The sequence below is a fragment of the Apium graveolens genome, chromosome 1 (assembly GCF_009905375.1).
Source record: "Apium graveolens cultivar Ventura chromosome 1, ASM990537v1, whole genome shotgun sequence".
NCBI lineage: Eukaryota > Viridiplantae > Streptophyta > Magnoliopsida > Apiales > Apiaceae > Apium > Apium graveolens.
The window spans coordinates 52995221-53014861 of NC_133647.1; the positions used below are offsets into that span (position 1 = coordinate 52995221).

General features: G+C 35.8%; 2 protein-coding genes across 8 annotated transcripts; both read right to left on the reverse strand.

The window, feature by feature from the left end:
* Positions 1 to 11264: 11264 nt before the first annotated feature.
* On the reverse strand, positions 11265 to 12654 carry LOC141663885 (dirigent protein 25-like). Its single transcript, XM_074469736.1, has one exon. The coding sequence runs from the start codon at positions 12278 to 12280 to the stop codon at positions 11405 to 11407; it is 876 nt and encodes a 291-aa protein (XP_074325837.1). The 5' UTR covers positions 12281 to 12654; the 3' UTR covers positions 11265 to 11404.
* A 133-nt stretch (positions 12655 to 12787) lies between these two features.
* Positions 12788 to 18094, reverse strand: LOC141663847 (uncharacterized). Of its 7 annotated transcripts, none has more exons than XM_074469718.1 (5): positions 17766 to 18094; positions 16741 to 16839; positions 15007 to 16553; positions 13668 to 13863; positions 12788 to 13580 (listed from the first exon to the last, which is right to left on the reverse strand). In XM_074469718.1, the coding sequence occupies exons 3-5, from the start codon at positions 16498 to 16500 to the stop codon at positions 12925 to 12927; spliced, it is 2346 nt and encodes a 781-aa protein (XP_074325819.1). In that variant the 5' UTR covers positions 16501 to 16553; positions 16741 to 16839; positions 17766 to 18094; the 3' UTR covers positions 12788 to 12924. The 7 variants fall into 7 exon arrangements, with proteins under 7 accessions (XP_074325819.1, XP_074325786.1, XP_074325802.1 ...); XM_074469685.1 differs by having other exon boundaries at positions 16634 to 16839; XM_074469701.1 differs by lacking the exon at positions 17766 to 18094 and adding an exon at positions 17132 to 17301 and having other exon boundaries at positions 16634 to 16839.
* Between the last annotated feature and the right edge of the window lie 1547 nt (positions 18095 to 19641).

The following is a 19641-nucleotide window of genomic DNA, read 5'->3' on the forward strand; positions in this document are numbered from 1 at the left end:
GTGCCAATACATCTTGCTCTTGTCTTGCATGGCTGACAACTGTTGAGATAAAAACTTAGTCTCTGACCCAAGCTTGAAAAATAACTTAACAAACTCCTTTTCCCATGCCTTAACAGAGGAAACCATCCCTTCTTGCAGAGTCCCAAACTCAAAATCTATGGTCTTAGACAACTTGACATCAGAAGTATGCAATACAGAAAGTTTGGCATTGATATCATCCAAAGAGGAACAAACATACTTCCTAAACAACTCAAAAGAAGCATTTAAAATACTAACTTCTGAAGTTAGTGAACCGAGAGTTTTAATGGAAGCAAAATGCTGATTAATTGAAGCTAAAGCAGCAGAATTTTCATTTAATTTAATCAACAGAGAATTAAGAAGAGTATTGGTAGGCTGATCAAAGGGGTCTGAGGCATAATTTGGAGACTTAGGAATACCACCAACATTCCTAGAAGCATCATCAAAAACTAACTCATTGGACTCAGAAACAATTAAACCATTTAAGGTTAATACTGACAAGTCAAAAACTACGGAAATTTTATCAGACACAGAAGCAGGGGTTAAGGCACAAAAATATTCAAATACTCGAGACAAAAGGCCAGGGTATGGTAAGTGCATAGAACCATGCTTGGCACAGTGACCCATATTAGATATAATCAAGGAAGCAACATTGCACTGAATCTTTTTAACAAAAACAAACATAAGAATACAATCTTGGAAAGTGACTCTATCACGACCGAATTTACGAGGCAGAACATTCGTATGAAATAAACGAAAGAAAATAAGAGAAACTGGGGTTAAATCATTTACCGAAGGCTTGACTGACACCGAAACAAAATTGTCACCAAGAATGACCTTGAGCTGTTCCTTGTACTGGAGACCAGGAATGTCTTGAAACGCTTGATGAGTTGTCGACGGACAAACTCCCTTGCAGAAACACCAGTAAGCCGTGCCAGAAGATCGGCCTTAAAACAAACAGGATTCCCTTGGACTTCTGAGAACACAATATTTCCGTCCAAAATACGAAGCTTGGCGTAGAATTCTTTCACTAACTCGGGATAAATAATCTCTGGGGGCGACAACAATGACGAACAACCAACTGAATCAAACAAGTCCACAATACCGATTTTCTTCAGAAGATCCAGATCACAAAGGCGTTCCTTCAGAATCAACTTTGACATCACTTTCGTCGAAGTAGTCTCATTTGCATGTCGCTCAAAAGAATTATCAGTCGTTCCGCTTGATACTTCCGGTTCAAAATTACCGACCCTTTGACGCTTGGAGCCTGAAGCCGCATTGGTTGGGGTACGTTGAGCGGTAGAACGGGTGAAAGGTGTCAATTTGCGTGCCATGGATAGAGATGAGAAAGTAGAAAAGAGATGGAGAAAGGTGTTTGATTGTGTTTAAGAGAGATAAGGTGAATAGGAAACTGAAAGGGTTAAGAAGATGAGTTTAAATAAAAAGTGAGAATTGAAGAGATAGAGATTGAAAAAAAGTCGAACAGATGCAAGACAGAAGTGATGTACTGGAAGAGTAATACATGCACGAGTTTCAAGGATATGAGAAGTCTAATCAAAGATTTACAAAATCTAATACTATTTACACGCATAAGCACGCAGACAAATAAAATAAAAAAAATGAAACAAAAATTCATAAACATAAGTACAAGGTATAATTAACACTGAACCTAATTTCAAAAACAAACAATAAATGCTTAACAAATATTTAAGTATAATGACATAATTCACATTTAATCACATAAATCACGTAATAAATTACAGAGAACAGATACCTAATTCACGACGCATTTTACAAAATCTATCTTCAGCTAATGGCTTAGTGAAGATATCTGCACGCTATTTCTCAGTAGAAATATAAATAAGTTCAATATTACCTTTAGAAACATTATCTCGTAGAAAATGGTGACGAACATCAATATGCTTAGTACGAGAATGCATGACAGGATTTTTAGAGATATTAATTGCAGAAGTATTATCACAATAAATAGGAATATTTGAGTAAGAAATACCAAAATCCTGTAATGTTTGTTGCATCCACAAAATTTGAGCACAGCAACTTCCAGCTGCAATGTACTCTCCTTCAGCGGTAGAAAGAGCTACTGAAGTTTGCTTTTTACTATGCCATGCAACTAAACAATCTCCTAAAAATTCACAAGCACCACTTGTGCTTTTTCTATCAACTTGTGACCCTGCATAGTCAGCGTCTAAAAACCGATTAAGTCAAAGGAAGAAGAGCTTGGATAAAATAATCCCAAGTCACTCGTACCTTTCAAATATTTAAAAATACGTTTAATGGCATTCAAATGAGATTCTTTAGGTTGAGATTGAAAACGAGCACACAAGCATACACTATACATAATGTCAGGTCGTGAGGCAGTTAAATATAACAATGAGCCAATCATACCTCGAAATTTAGTGACATCTACAGGTGTACCTTGTTCATCCTTTGTAAGCTTAACTGAAGTACTCATCGGAGTTGATTTAGGTGTGACATGATCAAGTGCAAATCTTTTGAGTAAATCCTTAATGTACTTGCCTTGGTGAATAAAAATTCCTGCATTAGACTGATTAATTTGCCAACCTAGAAAGTACTGCAATTCACCCATCAAACTCATATCGAATTCCTTATGCATGCAATCAGAAAACCATTTACACAGAGATTCGTTAGAAGATCCAAATACTATATCATCAACATAAACTTGAACTAAAAGAAAGTTATCACGTTTATGAAAAATAAAGAGAGTTGGATCGAGTGTACCACGAATGAAACCATTGTTCACAAGAAACTGACTGAGACGCTCGTACCAACAACGAGGGGACTGTCTCAATCCATAGACATATTTCTTGAGCTTGTAAACATAGTTAGGGTACTTCTCGTGAATAAAACCTGGAGGCTGCTTCACGTAGACTTCTTTCTTAAGATAGCCATTTAGAAATGCGCTTTTGACATCCATCTGATAAAGCTTGAACTTCTTGTGAGCTGTTAAAGCCATTAAGATTCAAATAGCTTCTAGACAAGCTACTGGAGCATATGTCTCGTCGTAATCGATTCCTTCCTTCTGGTTGTATCCCTGAGCAACCAAACGAGCTTTATTTCGAATGATATTTCCATCTTCATCCTTCTTATTCTTGAAAACCCAACGAGTACCAATGATCTTGGCATCCTGAGGAGGTGGGACAAGTTTCCAAACATCACAACGCTCAAACTGGTTCAATTCCTCCTGCATTGCAACAAACCAGTGTTCGTCTGCAACTGCTTCTTGAACGTTCTTTGGTTCGAACTCAGCAACAAAAGCACATAATGCACATAGATTATGAAGTCTGCTTCGAGTAGAAATCCCTTGATCTGAATCAGTAAGAAGATTATCTGGTGGATGATTCTTCACAGTCCTAGAAGACTTAGGAAGTTGAATATTACTCATCTTTTCCTCATTAGAATTGTCTGCCTGAAAATGAATAGGAGTTGTCTCATTCAAAAGAGACTGCCTCATTTCCGCTTGTGAAGATTTATCCGGAGGAGTAACAGAATTCACATTTGAAATACTATCAGGAGTCTTTGGAGAGCCAGAAGATTCATCTGAAGCTTGAGTAGATCCTAAAGAATTATCAGAAGACTGAGATGCACCTGGAGAGTCTTGACTGCTTGATTTGTCAGAATGAGACTGACTCTTTTCAGAATGAGACTGTCTCATTTGGGAATGAGACGATAGATCCGCAGTGTCTTCATCAATTTGAGATATATTCCTTGAGGATTCATTGAACGCAATATTGATGGATTCTTCTATTTTGTTCTTGACAGAATTATAAACACGATAAGCTTTGCTTGTTGTAGAATATCCCAAGAAGATTCCTTCCGTAGATTTCGCATCGAACTTGCCTCGATTATTTTGAGTATCTAAAATAAAACACTTGGAACCAAATACTCGAAAATAACTAATGTTAGGAGTCCTTTTGTTAAGCAATTCATACGGAGTTTTAAGCAAAATAGGACAAATAAGTACTCTATTTAAAACATAACAGGAAGTGTGTACCGCTTCAGCCCAAAATTTTCTTGGAAGCTTACTCTCATGCAGTAGAGTTCTGGCAGTTTCCTATAAAGTCCTGTTCTTGCGTTCTACTACTCCGTTCTGCTGAAGAGTTCGAGGAGCTGAGAATTCATGAGTGATTCCTCTTGATTTGCAGAAGGTTATGAAATCCTTCTCGAATTCACCTCCATGATCACTACGAATAGTCTTGAGCTTAAAAGAATACTTAGTCTCAAGGTTAGTAATGAGATCCTTAAACTCAACAAAAGTTTCATCCTTAGTTCGTAAAAATAATACCCAAGTAAAACGAGAATAATCATCAACTATAACAAAAGCATAATTCTTACCTCCTAAGCTTACATACCTTTCTAGACCAAAAAGATCTAGATGAAGAAGCTGCAAAGGAACAGAAGTTGATACTTTATTCTTAGCAATAAAGGAAGTTTTCACCTGTTTTCCAAGTTGGCAAGCTGAACAAGGTTCTATTTTCTTGTACTTCAGCTTTGGAAGACCTCGAACCAAATCATGAGAAGATATCTTCCGAAGAATATCCATGTGAACATGGCCTAGACGTCGATGCCAAAGATTCTGCTGATCTTGAACAGTAGCAAGACAAATTTCCTCTTGTGTTCATCAAAATCTAACACGAAAATATTTCCTTTTCTTTTGGCAACTAAAGCAAACTCGTTAGTCTTAGTACCAATATAACATACATCTTTATCGAACTTAACCTTATGACCAGCATCAGTAAGTTGACTTACACTAATGAGATTATATTTCAAACCATCAACTAAACGAACATTAGAAATGGCAAACCTGTCATTACCAATGGTGCCTTTTCCAGTAATTCTGACGGTGTTTGAATCTCCAAGAGTAACTAAGCCACCTTCCTTGGCAACTAGAGATAGAAACTTGGATTTATCACCTGTCATGTGACGTGAACAACCACTGTCGATGATCCATTTATTTCGCGAAACATGGACCTTCAAACAGACCTGCAAGAATTGCTTTATCTCTTAGGTACCCACTTAACCTTGGGTCCTGGTTGGTTAGTATCATAAATCTTATATAAATGTCTATCTGATTTCTTAATCCACATCTGAACGATATTAACAGAAGTATTAGCAGATTTATATCTAGTAGACGATTCATAAGATGAGTTAGAGGAGTGGCCCTTGATACCACATAATCTAGATTCAGCTGTAGGATGACCAGCTTTGCCACAATCTCGACATTTCTCATAAGGCATCTTATATTTCATAGGAGCTCGCTTATACCCTCCTTGAAATGCACGTTTCTTGATTGATTCACATCCTAAACCTCCTTTATCAAGAGAAGATTTTTGTTCTCCAAGAAGAGCATTCAAAGTTCCTTCTCCATGGAAACATTTAGCTAAATCCTTTTCTAGCTGTTCGACTTTCTGCTTTAATTCAGGAACTAAGGGATCAGGAGCATTGTCTTCTTTAACGGTTTCTGGATCAACAGATATTGACTCTTTCTTCAAGGCTTCAAGGCATACATCCTTCATCTCAATCTCATTTTTGAGATATTGATTTTCTTCAGTAAGTTTTGAGACCCTTTCAAGCAAAGATTTGTTTTCAGCAACTAGGGCTTCTTCCTTCATGGGGTCATCCATTTCACTAAGAACTTCACTTAATGCTTGCTTTAAATAAGCATTATTTTCTTTCAACTTCTTAACCTGGACCTGCAAATTTAAAATAGATGAAGATATATTTGAGTTATACTTAATGTTCTATACCTCATCATTGTCATTGGAGTTGTCCTCTAGTCCAGCAAAGCAAAGTTGAGCAACTTCATCATCTGAATCGATCTCCACGTCAGATTCATCATCACTCCAAGTAATTAATGCCTTCTTTTTATTCTTTAGCTTGTAGCAGTCCTTTTTGAAGTGCCCTTTCTTTCCACACTCAAAACAAGTATCCTTGCTTTGATTCATTTTAACCTCCTTGCTCGGATTAGATTTGAAGTCTTTCTTTGGAAACTGGGACTTCATAGGTCGTTTGGAGGCATTCCGTTTGGCAAGAAATTTATGAAACTTCTTTGTTAGAAGAGCAATCTCTTCATCAGAATCATCAGGAGATTCGTCTGCATCTGCATTAAGTGCCAGAGTTTTCTTGCGAGGAGCTTTATCTTCTTCATCATATCTGCGTAGCTGATTTTCGAATTCTTCCAATTCACTGAACAGTGTTAAAGTATCCATAGTCGAAAGTAGTGTTGAATCCTGTAGAATGGTAACTTTTGGAGCAAACTTCTTTGGCATTGCTCTGAGGATTTTCCTATTGATCTCAGATTGAGGAATGATCATTTCCAGAAGTGAGTGGAGTTCATCAATGTCAGAAATCTCCCATGAGCATCTCGCACGCTTTCATCTCTTTCCAACCTGAAACCTTCATAGTCACTCATTAGCATACTTAATTTTACTTCACGTACCTTAGACGTGCCTTCGTGGCTGACTTTGATCGTATCCCAAATCTGCTTGGCAGTAGTACATGCTGAAACTTTTCTTAATTCTGTAGCTACCATGTCATTGAGAAGTGAGTTCATAGCTTTAGCATTGGAATTCATTGCGTTCACTTCTTCGGGAGAAAGATCCTTGAGAGATTTTGGCTTCCCTTCTTTCATAGGAATTGTGAAACCATTTTCTACAGCATCCCATTCGAATGCATCACGCTGGAGAAAGATCTCCATCCGAAACTTCCAGTCAATGTAGTTTTCAGCACCATGAAGCAGTGGTGGATAATTGTTTGAATACCTATCTGGTTGAGTCATGGATCGCTAGCAAAATAAACACTAAAAAGAGAATTAAATGCACCTGCTCTGATACCAAATAAAATTCGATGGCTCGATAAATACAATAATATTCTAACTGTCAAGACAAATGGGACAGTCTCTTATGCAAATGGGTCAGTCCCTTTACAAATGAGACAGGGTATGGGACAGTCTCTTTTAACTGCAGAAAATAAATTACTGAAATATAAATGCAGTAATAAAGAAATTAAACAATGCAGAACACCAAGAGTTTTCATTTGGTTCGGCCCCTACACCTAGTCTATGGCCTACATCCAAGTCCCCATGCCAACTAGCATAGAGAATGTATTATATCCACTTAAAACAAAGTACTTACAAACTTTCCTTGATTACAAACTTGGCCCACTTGAAAGAAACCTTTCCTTAACACACAGCTACCTAGCACAAAGCTACTTGACCTTCCTATTGTAATCAAACTCCCACAACCCGGGACAAGTGATATAATACACGATTCAGTTACAAGAATATAATGTGAAAGTTTACAACTCAAACTAGGTTTCTTGTTTTCTGGATATATATCTCTCGGGTATAGAACGAGAAAGTGATTTCAGATGATGAAAGATTGACGTGAAAGCGTTCGCCACAAATCTGAAATGAAGAGTTGTATTTATAAGCAAAGTTCTAACAGATTTATTTTCAAACACAAGATAAGGTTGGAAGATAAGTTTGTTTGAAAATATTTGAATGAAACTTTGAAACTAATCTGTTAGTACGTTGAAAAAGATAAATCAAGTAAAGATAAGGGTTGAGAGATTTAAACTTGATTTATAAGATAGGGTTTGTTTGAGATAAGGTTTATCCAGATAAACAAGATTTACACAAAACCCTAACAAACCTAAACCTGAGAAATAGTCTCCTGCAAAATCTGAATCAACTGCATTCTGCAATATCTGAACTCTATTATTCTGTTGCGTTGAATTCTGGAAACCCTGTAATCCAACATTTAGTTTCTGTTCTGAAACAAAACTTACAGCTGGCTCGCCTCTCCAGAGCTGAAAATGGACCTCCCATCAGTTATAATAGCAGGCTTTGATTATGAACATCGAGATTTGTACATGTCTGCAGCTGCTTGACTATGTCAAAACAAATTATATTACGGTTAATCGACCCAAATTCTAGTAAAACAAGGATATATGAAGATGCCCTTACATACAACATATGAGACTAAGTATATCTGTTGTCTGCTGAGCCTTTCGTATTCTGAAATATAAAGGGTTCTCCACGAAAGAGTTGCATTAGGACATGGATCGTTACACTGACCTCCAAGATCAAGAATTTCAAATTGTTGTTTCTTGTTTTTTTCATCAATGTAAAAAGAGAACACATAATATGAATTAGTAGAAGAAAATTGAAAGATGCACATAGCAGGCACTGTCTTATGTGGATCAGGAAGATCAAGTATGCACTTGGGTGATGGATAAATTAAGCGATATGTGGCTGCTGACATGTCAGAGGCTACTAAGGATGGTCTTTCGACTAGCAAAAACCCCGAACGAATACATCCTAGAAGCCTGAAATTTTCTTTCATCATGGAAGGCTTTCACTTTTAATATAGTGAACACTACGACGTTCATCATGTGCCGCATGCACGCCTACAAATTGTTTGTTGTTAATTGTAGCATGCCATAACTTGCACACAGATTTATATCTCAACAAATTCTTAACTTCCAGCCAGCTTAAGATCTCTGACAAGATTCCTTCAGAAAAAAAGAATTCAGCTTCTTTAACCTGATCAGAACTTTGTTTATTTATCCTTTTTGTTTTTTTACCTCCACTCGTGTCGTGTTAAAGTAAGGAATTGACTTCAGACAGTTGCGCGTAATACCTTTAAAGCTTGTGGTGAAGCTTATCTTAAGAATGATGCTTCAATGGAATCGGGTGTTTATTGTGTGAATTTATAAACATATATAGGCGCAGTGTTGAATGAATTTTAATTTTAACTCGATATCGAAATTATAATCCAAGTATGAATAAGATTTACAAGTCAAGAAAGGTGATTACACTTCGTAGACTTCATTCCTTTTAGTTATTTTGGCATGTTATCAATTTTTTGATCAATTAACTTTGTAATTAAAAGTTATCCTTTTCAAACTGAAGTAAGGATTTAAGTACATGACTCTATATATTCTTGATCGGAGAACATGGAGAAGTTCTGAGCGCCTGAAAAATCATATTATTATTGATACATGGAGGACCTGAACGCGGATTGTTTGATAAATATTTTCCTGAGGCTGGACCTAGAATCAATGGTAAACATACCATTTGTATGTAAAACATGGTACCAAGCAGTTCAGGATCAATCGTGTTTGACGAAAACTTGATTTTTCTGATTTCGGATCAAGATTGTGGCAACGAGTTAGATGCTCTGACCGAATTAGACTGGTGAAATTTGTTGTCAAGTTTAGCCAAAGGTGTGCCGCATCACTTGTGCTCTGGAACTATTGTACCAGAGAGGAGCTCATCTATGTTTCAGCGGAGTGAGTATTTCTTAGAACTTGAATCATATAAACTCTGAGTTGCAGAAAATTAAATATTTACTTTTTTATATCTTTAATTGTCAACCCCTTCACTATTTTTTCTGTAAAATTTCTTAAAAGTCGGATCTTTATTGAAATATCGTCTCTAGAAGTAGGTCTGTTTATTAGATTAACTGATTTGGATTAATGCAATCTAAAACCAATTTATTGATTTCTGTTCTAGATGCCCTGCTTTGAAGACGTTGGTGCTGCCTACATATATTTGCGGTGACAGTGCAGACATGATTTTAAGCTTCATAGGCAAATGGAAGAATCTGGGATTCCTGAGACTTAAAAATGGCTACCACTGTACCCCAGAACTTATTAAGCATATCAGCATTTATTTGCCTAATTTTATTGGTCTGCGTCTTGAAGGAGGCTACATATCTGAAGATATAGTATCCGCAATAGTGTCACTACTTCCAAAACTCATGTGTTTGACAATAAATCAGGCCACATTTGAAAAGAGAAACCTGTTATTAAAATTGAAGGGTTGCAAAGAACTTGTGCTTCTTGATGTGCGCAACTGCTCTGGATTTGATGAGGACGATGAAGAGATTCTTAAGCTTTCTTCCAACATCAAAAATTTTCAATGTGATGGTTCAACTTCAGGGTATTCACTATCCAAGAATAGAGAAAACACAAGGAGATCCTAACGATTTTTATTACCAACAATTTACAGAGTGATGGTTCTGCATCCGAGGATCCTGTTTATTATTATTCTGACCGTTAAATGTGTGTGTTTTTGTTTAGGAAGATATTATGATTGGAAGAAAAGTATGCATGTGAGTGTAAAGTAGAATATCGGAATGTTACAGCAGGCAGTTGAGGTATATGCTGTCTGCTATATGTGCTTCCGAGTTAATCTCTATTTTGAACTCATATAATTTAGTCATTTGTGAGATTGTTTATTTCTGCACTGAAAATGTGTGTCAATATCACTTATATTCATTATAAACTTACCAAGGCAGCAAGGCTATATACCAAGTTCTGCTGTAGAAAAATGCTATTCCTTTTTACCCTGTTTATTCATAGCCGAGTCTAATTTTGACGCCTGTTCTGTATTTTTCTTTGTTCCTTGAAATTCCTAAGCATCAGATTCAGCACTACCTATATAAAACTTACCTGCATGGAATTACCTGGGTAGACGCAATTTCTTCCTGTCAATTTAACCTAAATGCTTAAAGGAAATGCTGCAATACTTGGCAGTTGGCACCAACCGACTGTAATAACTTGGTTCAAATTTTTAATCCTTTAACAAAATTACAATATTAATCCTTTGATTACTTCAAATACAACTGCAATTGAAAAATGCAGCTGGCATCAAGCTATCCTGATCAGTAGATACCTAACCTTGTACCAATAAATTAGTCATTACACCTTGAACATACTATAAAAAGGATGATTTTCCACCAGTTAAAATCATGTATGACAACAATCTAGATACCTGACCTTTTTCTTTAAGTGTCGAGACTTTCAGCTTGGGCATAATATAATGAAACTGGCATACAGATTTTACAACTCAACAAAGACTTCACTTCCAACCAGCTCAAGATCTCCGACAAGATTCCTTAAAAAGGAGTTCTGCAACCAGATCAGACCTCTGTTTTTTCATCTTTTAGCTTATTTTTACATTTTACGTTGTTGGAATAGCCATAATAGGCAACTACTTGATCAGTTGAAACTAGAGCTGCCTGAAGATTAAAGTTTGATTGTGTGTTAAACCAAACACTAACAAATAATTAATTTATAGGCCCAGTGAGGAAATCAATATTAAATCAGATCGGATAATAAGTAATTCTATTTAAGATATAAATAAGGAAATACAAATTTAGAACCAAGTCTTTTCAAAATGCAAACCAAACTTAAATCACTCTTTTGGTGTGGAAGGGACATAAGAATTACAAGAAAACAATTGCTGTCCCTGACATGAACTATGCAGAGTTTTGTACAAATTCAATACCTCAACATGCTAAAAGAATTAGCCCACTGAGAAAATACAAAAGACAATGTATCAATAAGTAATGTAGACAGTAAATTCCACCAATGTCTCGAGTCCATCAGTTGTTTGATGATTGACTATTGGAAGTGTCTTAATAACTGCGAATCCTTTTGCATTCACATACTTCCCGGTTCCACCCATAATAGCTAGCTGAGACTCGGAGACTACAGTCCGATGAACCCCGAAAAAGCTAAGGCTATCTGCATAACCTCCCTCCTCAAACATAGCTGTAAATGCCATAGTTTGGCTATTACCATCTTCAGAGCTAACAACATAAAACCCTTGTGCCTTCCCGACCAATCCAGACCCTAGCTCGTGGCCTTCAGTCAGTTCATCATCCATCACTGTCACGGTTCCGAACATGAGCTTCTGAAGAGCCGAACCAACTGGGAGTTGGGCCCCGGGAAACCCAAATCCATTGTTATTGTTGTTGCCATTATTTGTGAGCACATTTGATTTGCTTCCAGCAAGGCCAGTGAGGAATGGAATGTTGTTATTGTCTATCAGTCCGTTGTTGCCACTGTTTCCTGGTACTCCATTGTTGAGTGGGAAGTTTGCAACATTTGGCTTGGCAAATGGGATTTGACCATTGAGAGCTGGATTTGTGACTACTCCGGTGATGGCTCGAGCAGAGGGATTTGTCCCTCCTAAAATGTCATGCATGAAAAATGACAGAGTGTGGTGGGAATCAGTACCAGGGGCTGTTGGCGTGGAAACTGGTCCTGTATTGGCAACTGGTTCCTCAGCTGGTGTCTCCGGGGGAACAACAGGTGACACAGATTCTTCATCGAGAAGTCTATATGATGAAACAGAAGCAAGGAATAGTGTGAAGAGGACTAAGCATAAGGTGAGCTTGGTTTTTAAAGAAGAGAATTGTGAGATTGCCATGTTATTAATCTGAGAGGAAAGGAGGAAAGATGATATCGGGGGATGTCTGAGTAGTGTTCTGCATTCAAAGGCGTGGAATCATAAATTTATATGGTTTTAGGGATGGAATTTGACTGGAGTCGATGATAATATATGGAGTTGGTGCAAATTGGTTTCTTTTTTAGTGTTTTAGTTGAAACACCTACCAGATGAGTTAGTACAGAGGAATGGTTAGGGTAGGAAAATAAGGAAACTCCCTTTCTTTAAATCTCCTTTAACCCAAAAATAAACAAAACAGCTCAGAAGTTCGATGAACAAACACCACTCAGCAGTCAGCACAGAGATATGAACCACATTTCTGCAACCACTATATAACTACACTTTATAACTTTACAGAAAACATATGATTATAATACCATACCCTGAATTAAGTTAGTAGCGGTCAATCTCCCTTACAAACAGACTTCATTTCTTCTGTTTTAAAAATCTGGTCATAGAGAGAAGATAGCAAAAGCTTCTTAAGGTACATTGTCACCCTTAAATATCACTCTTTGTATTTCTCTTTAAACCAAAAATCAATATCCTTATTGTCTTACAAATTGTAGCAATATATAAACAGACTAATATTTACTGTTGGCATCACACTAAACTTGCCAGAAGAATATTTATAGAATAACTGATTCCGCCGCAACCCTATACATACCTAACTCTGCCACAAGCTCATCAAATAAAGAATTTACTATATCCCTAACAATAATATCAATATCACCTCCTAGCTTTAACCAACTTATATCACCTCCGACCGCTTTCTCTGACAATCCTTTGTTCACCTCCTTTTCCTGGCTTACCAGCGAGTTCCACAATTTTTCTTCAATCACATTCCTTTTCGGTTGGGTGCCAAGCCATGTACTTAAAGAATATGCCCACTCAGGGATGTCCAAGCATGGATGCAAAATCTCCATCAACCCTGAGTTTATTCGGTCAAATAAAAGCCTTCTTTCACATGTTTCCCAGGATATTTGATAACCGTATTTCTTCTCCAACACCTCAAATACCAAGGGGTTCACAGCAGAATCTGGAGAATGCAGTTTGTCAATATCAATCTCCCAGTTTGTATTATAGAACCCAGCCTCATCCATAACATCAACTAGGTAGGAAAAATCTCTAGTTTCTTTGGCTCTGAATACTCCTGAATTTCCACTTTCTTGTAAATATTCATCAGATACATCCCTGGTACCTTCATCGCTTGAAACCATCATTCCCGGATCTGAAAGTTTGTCTTCGACATCTGATTTTAGAACCTGGAGTTTCTTCCAGAGGCCTAGCGAAGTGAATGGAAAAGGTTTTACGAAAAAATATAGAACAAGAAAGTGTCAAAATAGAAAATCTACACTTTGACATTACTAACCGATGAGATTAGCATCAGCAGGTCCAGCGCCCTCAAAACATTCAATATCCGATAAGATCTCATCCTCATAAAGTGGATTCAGAACTGAGTTTGGACTAGGCTGGTGAGTGTTCCTCCAACTCGAAGTTAATTCCGGCTCAAACTCAAAACAGCTTGAAAACATAATTCCTTCTTCAGGAGATCTTATTATTGAATCCTGAAGTAAAAAAGGAAATTTAGCTATAAATAGAAGCATTAGAAATTAGCCCTGAGAACAAAATATGGATACACAATAAAAAAAACTGACTACTGACAATATGTAGAAAGAGAGACAGAAAACTGACAGGAGTCAAAATTTCCTTTGGCTTGAATTTTAATTAGAAGAAATTGGAGTGCCTTTACATAAATAAATGATTAACGCAAGCATTTATGTGACTACACTCGGATCATAACTTAGAAAGTCTAAGGCGTGCTAAACACACACAGAGACACATTATTACATAACAGTAGTCACGATACCTTTAAGTGAGAATGGAGCCCACAAACAGAACAGAAGGTAGAATATTCATGCAAGTATCTACGTGACTAGAAATGGATATTAAATCAGAAAGTTCAAGGCGTGTTATATACACATGCACACACATTTTGATATAACGGTAGTCATGATCATAAGTCATCACCAATCTGTTAATCCTCCACATTCCAATTGACATTGTCATGTGCAAGAATTTGATCCTGTAACTATGTCAGATTACAATCAAAGCATGCACAGTAAAACTTCCCTTAATTTAGTAAAAAATATATAACGACTAAACTAGGATCTAGATTCAATCTTCCTTTAGGAATTTCAGCTTCTATCGTATAATAATAGTGTTATTCAAGGTAACAAAATTTTCATACCAACTTGATGGCTTTGAATGTAAGACTATCTTCCAATGTTATGGAGCAACATGCAGGCTTTTCAAGGGATTTATGCTTATGGTTGATAGACATGAAAGTATCCTAATAGCAACTGATAGCTAGACCCAGAAGACCAGATCTCAATCAGGGAAATCAGCAAACATTAAACAATAAACACTGATAACACATCGAATAAAACCCAGAAAGCATTGTAAGAAGAAAATTAGAAAAATAAGAATCCTAGAAAACTCTCCACACTCACATATGCTTGCCTAAATTCTGGTTGATAGGAGAAACATGAATCTAATTGCATATACCTCAGCATTTTAAATGATTGGAGGAGATAAAATAAAGAATTATCATTATTTAACTGATTGCATGCAAGTACATGCGTATTTCAGTGAAGCCTCTTAACAATCTGCTTTGATATACTAAAAGATATGTAAAAAGAGAATCAAACCTGGCCGGCCGTAGTGTGTAAGACATCAGGCACAGACTTCTTTAAAATTTCTTCTGACAAATTTTTATCCTCCAGTTCGCTTCCATGTTCATTCAAGACGGATTCTTCTGTTCTATGATTATTTTCCAAATCCATATATCCATAAGACGAAGATGTTTCATAAGAAAATGTCAAGTCTTCAGGTTTTGGCATACTTTTTTCGGAAAACTTTTGGTTCCTGAACCTATTTCCTGCTTCAGTAACGGATTCTTCAGGCCTCAGGTACTCGTCACTGCGGAAACCATCATTTTGGTTCTTAAAATTAGAATTTCCATTGGCACTAGGGAATGAGGGAGATGATCTGAATTTAGACAACCTAGTGACAACATCTTTCTTCATGCCATGCTTGCTGTTAACACCCAAAGGTTGACTCAATTTTGATTTTCCACTATTTTCAGTAAAAATACTGCATTCTGCTCTGTTAAGCTTGTAGGTTTTTTCAGGCCTTTGCTGATCAGAAGAATATAGCGATTCACTAACTGTAGAAAACTTGGTAGTTGTTCCAACTTGCATTTTCCGCCATCCAGAATCTATATTCTTCCTTTCTCTGGTAAATGTTGACCAATTTGAATAAGGATATGATACTTGCTCTTGCTTTTCCAAATTACGGAAACTCGAACGAAATGGCATTCTTCTTTTAGTTTTGTTTACTGCGTTGTCGCCAGCTCCAACAGCTGATCTGGGTACCTCGGTTTCAATATTATTTTTCCTAGAAGTAGCAAAACTGTGCTTACAAGGTTCCAAATTAATTAGGATTTTTCCTGTCTCTCTTGCTTCATCAATAACAGGGATCCTTTTTTTCACCTTCACTCGCATTTTTAATATGTTCCGCAAATCATTATGAAGATCTTCCAAGGTATCTGAATCATATTCAAGTTTTTGAGGAGATCTCAAAACATTTCGTCGCAAAGCCGTTTTCTCAAGATTCCAGCAATGTTCATCTTTTCTATAAGTTGGATCATCATACAACTGAAAGACTGATCTTTGACTGAATGTACAGAGCTGATCAGGAAGCAAATTATCCCTTTTGGGGAGATAGTTCAGTAATCTTTTTTTGTTACAACGTATATTTTCCGGTGTGTTACTGGATTTCAATGCACCCCGGAACCTTCCATCCAATTCAACACATTGCGCATCCTTAAAATTTAGCTTATCAAATCTTATGCCTTCTTTCAATGCCCATGAAGTTTCCTTTTCTTTAGAAATTCCAATATACTGTATTTGCTGCTCGTGCCTTTCAAAGACATCCTTAGACTCTGGCATCTTCATTCTGCTCATCCTCAATGATCGCCCAGTGCAAGCGGATTGCTTCAATAATAGATCTATTGAAGCACTTTTGCGAAGATAGTCCTCAGAAAGCACTCTGTACTGTTTGTGAATGGGCCGCTGAGGTCGCGATTCATAGAGACCCATCAGTCTTGCAATGACACTGGGTGTTTTTTCTTTATATTCCATTACTTTCCACAAGCTTTCATAAAGTTGCCCTCGGAACAGGTTTAACTCAAGCACTGCACAGATAAGGGAATCATGCATTCTCAGAAGTTCATAAGACATATAGAGGATAATGGCAAACATAGCACTTACTTACCCTAAATCGAAATCATCTCCCGGTTACATTAGATAATCGAAAACAGAAACACTTCTGGTTTGCTCTACATTATATATCCAAACACCAAACAGGAATACCCCAATTACCTTGCCATCCCCCATAGTATAATCATCCTTTCATTATGATCACCGTCTAGTATGAAACCCTTCAACGTGTCCAGGCCCTCCACTCCTTGATATATCAATCTATCAAATAATACCAAACATAAGCTTTTGAAATTACGATATACAGGACTAAACGCCATCACCATCTAAGTTACATGTTAAGAATATCCACAAGCGGAAGTTTCCTCCTAACCTAAACGGGAAAACTCTCCAGCTCAAACTACCATCTATAAACTACAAAATGAGTAAAAAAAAGAAACCTAAAACCTAATATAAACCGAAAATTCACAATCAAAACTCCAGTTATGTGTACAAATCATTCAAACAAGTAAAGAGTCATTAATATAAGATAGTATTCGAGGCTAATTTATACCGCAAAGTAGCAAGCATCACCTATGAATATACATCAATATTCTCCACTAACGGAATCTACTAATTCAACTATCTCTCAACACATTCTTTAAAAAAATCCATCTATGTATAACATTCTGCTAGTAAAAGTTCAAACAGAGAAAAGTGTCATACTCTCTCTCTCTCTCTCTCTCTCTCTCTCTCTCTCTCTCTCTCTCTCCCTCCCTCCCTCCCTCTCTCTCTCTCTCCCCCTCCCTCCCTCTCTCTCACAGTCACAGAGTAACACATACACTCTCTTAAAGTATCATATTCTCTCTCTCTCAAAGTATCGTATTCTCTCTCTCTTTCTCGCTCTCCCCATCTCTCTCAAAGTATCATTCTCTCGGTCTCTCTCAAAGTATAAAATTCTCTCTCTCTCTCCAATAAACAAACACACAGGGGACCAAAACAATGATGATGATCAGATAATCAAAGTCAACATATGCACATAACAATAATTTAAAAGCAAACACAATCATCACATCTACAATTCACATAATCAAAACATCTTATAACAAAATTAAACATACACAAGTATCTCTATATGTATTTCAAATTTTCTGTAAACATAATCATAAAATGAAACAAACTATAAAAAGAAAATTATGAATGCTTACCTTAATTTAGAGCTCCACCTCCTAATTACAAACTTAATAAACACCAATATTTAATCTTATAATCGCACATATTATTATTATACTCATATATTCAGCTCAATCATTGTTATTAATACATATTTAAATAAGAAAATGATTAAAAAAGAAGAAAAATGCGCGCCTAAATAGAAGAATGTGCTTTAATTTTGGATTATATGATGCATAGCCAATAAGGAATCAGATCATTTAATAATGTATATAAGTGCGTGTTTTGATTGTGTGGAACTGTGTGTATGTATAATTCTGTAGGTTTGGAGGGTGTTTTGCGTGACCGGGGCAAATTATTTGGCGGTCCAATTAATTTTGGGCTGAAATTTTGTGTATACTAAAACATTTTTAATTTTAAGTGGGAGGTGGAAGACTTTGACCATTTTTTTGTTTTTTCACGGGAAAGAGACTAGGGTCTGGTCTGTTTGATTTATTCTTTTTTAAAAATAAAAAATATTTATCTTTCAAAAATATATATATATTTGACTCTTTCCGTCTCACCCAATTTTTTTTTATATTGATAGAGGGGTTGAGCACACATTTTAAACTTCTTTTAAAATGAAATTGTCAACAAAAAAAGTAAAAAAGAATCCAAATTAAAATATGATGTTCAAATTTTTATATAAAAAAAAAATTATGTAATTATATTTATAATAACCTTAAAATATGTGTGGGGCATGAGAAAAAATTGTAAAACAATGAGTGGGATGGAGGGAGTTTCAAATTTAAAATGATATCTTCTGGGACCACAATAATTTGACACATGACACGAAAACGATACGAAATTCTCGTCTTTGTTTTTATCCATTCAAAACACGAATATTAAAGTACACTGATAAATTTAATGTCTCTATTAATTTTATCTTTAGATATATAACACAAAATAAAATTGCGCAAAATAGAAATGTATTTAAATATATATTTAAAAATTATGTAAATACATATTATATAAATATATTGTATATAATTTTTACAAAAGAAATAAAATATAGTTTCAAATTTAAGTTAATAAGATTTGATCACACCTCACTACTTATGACTTATTGAATTAAAACATAATTAGTAAAAAATAAATGAAAATGTTATACCTAAATACATTTAAATAGTTTTATTTATTTTTGTTTATATATTTATTCAAAACTAAACGAAATACGACACAAAAATTACACGAAATTAAGGTACATAAACATGAATCGAAACGAATCGTGAACTTCTCATGTTTGCTATATAATTTTGTGTATGCGAAAGTACGACACAAAAATATACAAAACAAACAAATTATCATGTCACTTCCCGGTTCAAATTAAATCAGAAATATATCATGCATCGTGTACGAAGAATAATAATATAGTAAAAATGCAATAGAAGTTACTTTTAAAAAGAATAATATTATATTTTGTGTGAATAATTTTTTATTATATTTAGCGTAATATATATATATATAGGGTGTCCTTCCACAGCCACATGTGGTTCTCATAACCACCTACCTGTTACATTGCGGAAGTATAGCAGCTTTGCTTCAATGCGGGCTACGCATTGCTATATTGCTCGAGCTCAACAGCTTTGACTCAATGCGGCTTGCGTAATGCTTCATTGCTGGAAACAATTTAGTTTTATTTTTAAATAATTGTAAAATAATAGATAATAAATATATAAATAATTTTAATTGATGTTTAAATTCCTAATTTATTTATTGTTTGGTTTTTATATTTTTATTTTGTATTTATATATTTCTATTAATAAATTCTTTATTTTAACAAACTATTACTTAAAATTCGGGAAATTACAGAACAGCCCCCGCTGCCGCAATGAGCCATTGCTGCAGACGAGACCCGGGTTTAACACGTTT

Coding starts and splice junctions, on each gene's coding strand:
- LOC141663885 (XM_074469736.1), bottom strand. CDS start 12,280: ATGGCAATCTCACAATTCTCTTCTTTAAAAACCAAGCTCACCTTATGC.
- LOC141663847 (XM_074469718.1), bottom strand. CDS start 16,500: ATGGAATATAAAGAAAAAACACCCAGTGTCATTGCAAGACTGATGGGT. Junction 13,864..15,006: donor TACACACTACGGCCGGCCAG/GTTTGATTCTCT, acceptor TTTTTACTTCAG/GATTCAATAATAAGATCTCC. Junction 13,581..13,667: donor TGCTGATGCTAATCTCATCG/GTTAGTAATGTC, acceptor TCACTTCGCTAG/GCCTCTGGAAGAAACTCCAG.